This window comes from Melitaea cinxia, chromosome 22 (assembly GCF_905220565.1).
Source record: "Melitaea cinxia chromosome 22, ilMelCinx1.1, whole genome shotgun sequence".
In the NCBI taxonomy this organism is placed as follows: domain Eukaryota; kingdom Metazoa; phylum Arthropoda; class Insecta; order Lepidoptera; family Nymphalidae; genus Melitaea; species Melitaea cinxia.
In genome coordinates this window covers 3545779-3551350 of record NC_059415.1, presented here as the reverse complement: position 1 = coordinate 3551350, position 5572 = coordinate 3545779, and the positions used below count along the sequence as shown (strand labels likewise).

At 35.3% G+C, this 5572-nt stretch overlaps 1 protein-coding gene and 1 long non-coding RNA gene across 2 annotated transcripts; both read right to left on the bottom strand.

Annotated features, from left to right (window-relative positions):
- Positions 1–1002: 1002 nt before the first annotated feature.
- LOC123664397 (tetra-peptide repeat homeobox protein 1-like) lies at positions 1003–2117 on the bottom strand. The gene is made up of 2 exons (XM_045598943.1): positions 2058–2117; positions 1003–1704 (listed from the first exon to the last, which is right to left on the bottom strand). The coding sequence occupies exons 1-2, from the start codon at positions 2115–2117 to the stop codon at positions 1003–1005; spliced, it is 762 nt and encodes a 253-aa protein (XP_045454899.1).
- A 468-nt stretch (positions 2118–2585) lies between these two features.
- On the bottom strand, positions 2586–4744 carry LOC123664776. The gene is made up of 4 exons (XR_006744897.1): positions 4226–4744; positions 3800–3990; positions 3448–3622; positions 2586–2815 (listed from the first exon to the last, which is right to left on the bottom strand). It is a non-coding gene; the product is annotated as an uncharacterized LOC123664776 (long non-coding RNA).
- Between the last annotated feature and the right edge of the window lie 828 nt (positions 4745–5572).

The window sequence follows — 5572 nt, the reverse complement described above, 5'->3', positions numbered from 1 at the left end:
TGTTTAGTAAATTTACTACGCAGTTTCGTAACTACACCAACCAATTCATTTGAATTGGGTTTGATAAAATTACAAAATATATTTGGAAATTTGCCAAGCAGTTACAGAAAATTTGATTAGTAATTTTACTATACAATTTTGTAATTTTAATCAATAATTGATCATAAAAATAAGGAGAATAATTATGTATAAACTATCATTTAAAATATTAAATATTCCCTGACGGTTTTATGGGCTAAAAGTTCTTAGTATGCATAAAAAACTAAACATTTTTATGATCAATTATTGATTAAAATTACAAAATTGTATAGTAAAATTACTAATCAAATTTTCTGTAACTGCTTGGCAAATTTCCAAATATATTTTGTAATTTTATCAAACCCAATTCAAATGAATTGGTTGGTGTAGTTACGAAACTGCGTAGTAAATTTACTAAACATTTTTATGATCAATTATTGAATAAAATTACAAAACTGTATAGTAAAATTACTAATCAAATTTTCTGTAACCGCTTGGTAAATCTCCAAAAATATTTTGCAATTTTATCAAACTCAATTCAAGTGAATTAAGTAGTATAGTTACAAAACAGCATAGTAAATTTACTAAGCATTTTCATGATACATTCTTGAGTAAAATTACAAAACTGTATGATAAAATTACTATTTAAATCTTCTGGAACTGCTTGGTAAATTTCCAAAAACATTTTGTAATTTTCTCAAATTGAGTTGAAGCATTCTGTTTAGTAAATTTACTAAATTGTTTTGCGTTAAAACTTCCCACACATTTTTAGTAAGTTTACCAAAGAAATTTTTAACAGTGTAAGTTCAAATGTCGCTATACCGAAGTAAGAAAGTCTAAATAAGACGTATACAGACAAAATAAAGAGAGAAAAAAACTAGATGTCAGACTATTGTATACTAGCTGCTGCCTGCGACGTCGTCTGCGTGAACGCCCCATACAGGAAAATACCACGGGGCCAAGCCTGACCCAGGCTTGGCCCAACTATGTAAAACTCTGGGCCAAGCCTGCAAGCCGGGCTTGTCCCAGTATTGGTAGAAGTCTGGGATGATAACGATGGGCCAAGCCTGGGCCAGGCTTGGTCGCCGGGACTGGGCCAGGCATGGCCACCGGGACTGGGCCAGGCTTGATCGCCAGGACTGGGCCAGGCTTGATCGCCAGGACTGGGCCAAGCCTGCAAGCCAGGCTTGTCCCAGTATTGGTAGAAGTCTGGGATGATAACGATGGGCCAGGCCTGGGCCAGGCTTGGTCGCCGGGACTGGGCCAGGCTTGATCGCCAGGACTGGGCCAAGCCTGCAAACCAGGCTTGTCCCAGTATTGGTAGAACTCTGGGATGATAACGATGGGCCAGGCCTGGGCCAGGCTTGGTCGCCGAGACTGGGCCAGGCTAGGTTGCCGGGACTGGGCCAGGCTTGGTTGTCGAGACTGGGCCAGACGTGTAAGCCAGGCTTGGTCCAGTCTTGGTAAAGTCTGGAATGATAACGATGGGCCAGGCTTGGGTGCCGGTACTGGGCCAGGTTTGGTTACCGGGACTGGGCCAGGTTTGGTTGCCGGGACTGAGCCGGGCTTGGCCCAGTCTTGGTAGAAGTCTGGAAGGATAACGATGGGCCAGGCTTGGGTGCCGGGACTTGACCAGGGTTGGTTGCCGGGACCGGGCCTGACTTGGTTGGCAAGATCGGGCCATGCCTAATTCCCAGGACTAGGCCATGCTTTATTGCCAATATTAGACCTCGCTTAACTGCTATTACTGCCCAAAAAATTAAATGCCGAATATTTTCCATTTATAAAAAAATGGGATTAATAATTGTAAATACATGTTGATAGTAACTATATTTTTATTATAATGATGCACTAGTTAAATTACATTAAAATACTTCACTGACTGTAATTAACAATACAATATAAATCATCATCATATATATTAATATAAATAATTGCTTGTTCTACCGGTGACAACCTATAATTTTTCAATCTTTTGCTAACAATATTTTAATAATTTGTAAATATTTGTGAATAATATTTGGATAGTTTTTAAATACCAATGCTTTGCGTTTTTCCTCGTTATCTTTTAACACGTTGAACGCCAGACCAAAAACCATGTTTAGTCCAGTGGGCCGCGACGGACACCATGTGACTGCCACTATATTGGGTCCAAGAGGCCGTGTCGGACACCATGTGTCCGCATGCCCTCGATCACTTCAGAAGCCTCTAGGGAGCCGACAGACAGTGTTTCGACTGTTTTTACTAAAGCAAGTGACCCGCGCGGCCTCACAGTGCAATAAGGCCACATAGCACAAAAAAAAATCGAAAACACTTTAAATTTATAGGCTTTTTAACAAATTGTTTCCAAAAATGTTATAGCTGGTGTCTGCCACTTGAGATCTTGGAAAATAATGGGTAAATAACTGTTTCCGTCAGTCGCCCATTATTTTTGAGGTTTTCGCTGACAATATTTGCAGAAAAACACCTTAACAATTTTGTGACGATTCTCGATTTATTGGTGTGGCCCCAGGTGAAAGTATGCTGTCGGACATATGGTGTCCGTCATGGCGTTCAACGTGTTAAAGATTTATAAAACTACAAATGTCGCAATGTCTTTGTATGGCAAGGCGTCACCGATAATATTCCAAGCTCTTTGTTTACTCGGTGCATCTCCTGACTGCTGGACGTCTTCTAATATTTTTTTAACTTGTTGTCCAATGGTGTAATTGACGCTTTTTTTTTTTACTTTAGACATTTCAGTGCAAATAATACGCTGCAAATATTTCGCAAGATGTTCGTAGGTAGTTTGTGATGCCTGGAAATTGTACAATAAATGATCGTGGTAATATGTATTATTTTAAAATTAAAAATGTATAATATTTTCGTACAATAATTGACCAGTGCTTTTAGCCTTTGATAATGGTAAAAAGTGAAAAAAAAATACATTATAGTAGTATATAACCGTTTTTTATTTCTTTACCTTTTACGTGAAATTATAGCTCACTAACGAAGAGATTTTAAGCAATACAGTATTAACCCTTATCCAATTAAGCACCTTAAATAGGTTATGCATTTAATATAGATCAATATGGCCCTCAGCTCACAGCATGTAATTTAAATGAATAGTTTCGAAGATATTACAAATTTAAAATGCAGGGATATAGCGGTTGCGGCGGTACCGGCCGGGCGGCGCGGGCGCGTGCCCGTAAATAATAATAAAAGTAATAGCGCGTCGAAGACCGCGCGCTTCGACCACCACACCAACTTTGTTATAAGCCGAGGTGCGACCTCTCTAGGAGACACCCTAAAATTTAGGGTGTCTCCTAGAGAGGCATTAGGTAGGTCCTAGGTCATTTAGGGCCTAAATGATAAATTTTGAGGTTATAAGAAAAAAGTGTAAATAAAAAATGTATATATCTTTTTAATACCTACAACTTTGCCATTTACCTTATTTCCGTAAGACTTGTAGTTTAGCCAGAAATCGACATAAGCCGTTTTTATCCCCATAACCCCTCACTTCCCGACATTTATTTTTCCTTTCATTTTCGTTGTATTCTCTTTCTTTTCCAATGGGTTTCATCCTACTATAATTTTTTAGGTTTCAAAAGCTAAATGTACTGGTCTATAAGTAAATATAATAATAACAATATTAATAAAAACAACAACAACATAATCCTTAATTATTAATATGTTTGTTCAATGTCAATTTGTAATTATCATGTGTAATTTCTAAAACGCGTATCACTTTTCAATTATTATTACATGATAACTAATTCAGGAAATATTAAGTAAGTTATACCTTTAGGTTCCATTATACTTTTACACGCAGCTTCATCGCTCTTATCAGGTTCCTTCTAAATTGTCGTTGGAAGGAATTACTACAAGAGCATAGGCTCAGTATTTAGATCAATGATCTGAGAGTGCTCAGTGCTCTCAACATCATTTGTTTTAAAGGATTTTTTAATCGGCGTGATCCTTGATTATAATCCTCTGAAACGCCAATAAATTATGTTACTACACGATTACTACTACACCGAGCACCATTACTTTTATTATTAGAATTGAAATTCAATAACATTAGCGAAAACAAATTTACGTTGTACAATTTAAAACTTCTAAAAGATTAAATTCGATTTTGATATCTATTAAAAGGTTAATTACAAGGTATTGTCTCCAGATAATTTTAATACTATAAATAAAATAATTAATGTGCGTAAATACTCACTAGCTTAGCTGATAATCTGATTGGTTATTTTAACCATCTCATGAAAGGCACGATTTCAAGTTCAACCCATTTATTCACCTTTTGTCTTCATCTTTTTTTGGTGGCCACAAACACATAGGTAGTTTCGTTCTCAGTAAGCCAAGAGATTAGTACTAACTCCATAATTTTTTTATTGTTTAATTTAACAATTTAAATTTATTTATAACAATTTCCGTCATTATACAAGTAAAAAAAAATTAATAATAACCTAAAAGAAATTAAAAACGTTGAGTGAAGCAAGCACGTAGCTCGACTGATTCAACATCAACACAAAAGTAGCGTAGCGTATGTCGCAGCAAATAATTATGAAAAAATATGGCTGTCGTTTCACCGTTTGCGCAGGTACTATTGTAGACAAAAGTGCTAAGGCAAATGCTCCACCAACCTCTGCGGTTGCCCGTGAAATTCAAAATATATTATAAAATATATACTAGTATAAGTTTGTCAGCAAATGAATAATTGAATCGTGTATTAATAATAAAGAAACTCTCGATTATTATTTTCTTTTGAAAAATATGTAAAGACATCAAAAATCACATATATTATATTATATTATTTGTATTATTTTTTTTTGTACTCCTACACACTACACATTCTTGCACATACCAAGGTTGACTGGTATAAAATGCATTAGCGTTAAGCCCGCCTTTTGTACACATTTGTTTTAGTGTATTTATTGTACAATAAAGAATTTAAATAAATAAACAAATAAATCATTCTTCTCTCGTCTTAAAGTTGGCTGAAGTTGATGCATTATTTTGACACAAAATTAAACGTTAATAAAATAGACAAACGAATCCATTTCGTTCGTTATTGTACTCTAGGGCACGAGAAGCGTGTGCGAGGGTGGAGAGGGACGCAAGGCGACAGTGCGCGCTTACGCAGACCCGAAAATCTGTTACTACGCAAGGTTTTGCGCATTCAAGATCAAACACGATGCGACACGTGAACAGTTGCTTTGCTACTTGCTACACTTTCTATTGTCTCCGTGTATAGACATATTTATATTAAGTATATCAATTTACGGCTTCTAATAATTCTTAAATAATAATAATAAAGAAAAATAAACGTGTCTGACTGACTGTAAAAATTAATATTTTTTTTTTTCTATCAATTAAAAATTAAATCATTTCAGTATTTTAAATTATACAGTTAATTTATTTAGCTCATAGTTAAATTGTAGATTATCAATTTATGGAAAAAAACTCAATTTAAAGTTTTAAATAATTATATTAAGTTTTGAAGTAATTAAGACGTGAAAACTATTTATCGATTACTTTGCAAATAAACTCAAATATGTACAACAAT

What these genes read in the sequence shown, in the direction of transcription:
- LOC123664397 (XM_045598943.1), bottom strand. Translation starts at nt 2,117, where the DNA reads ATGGTTTTTGGTCTGGCGTTCAACGTGTTAAAAGATAACGAGGAAAAA. An exon ending in AGGAAAAACGCAAAGCATTG is followed by an intron (nt 1,705 to 2,057) that starts GTATTTAAAAAC and finishes CCTGGGAATTAG; the next exon opens with GCATGGCCCGATCTTGCCAA.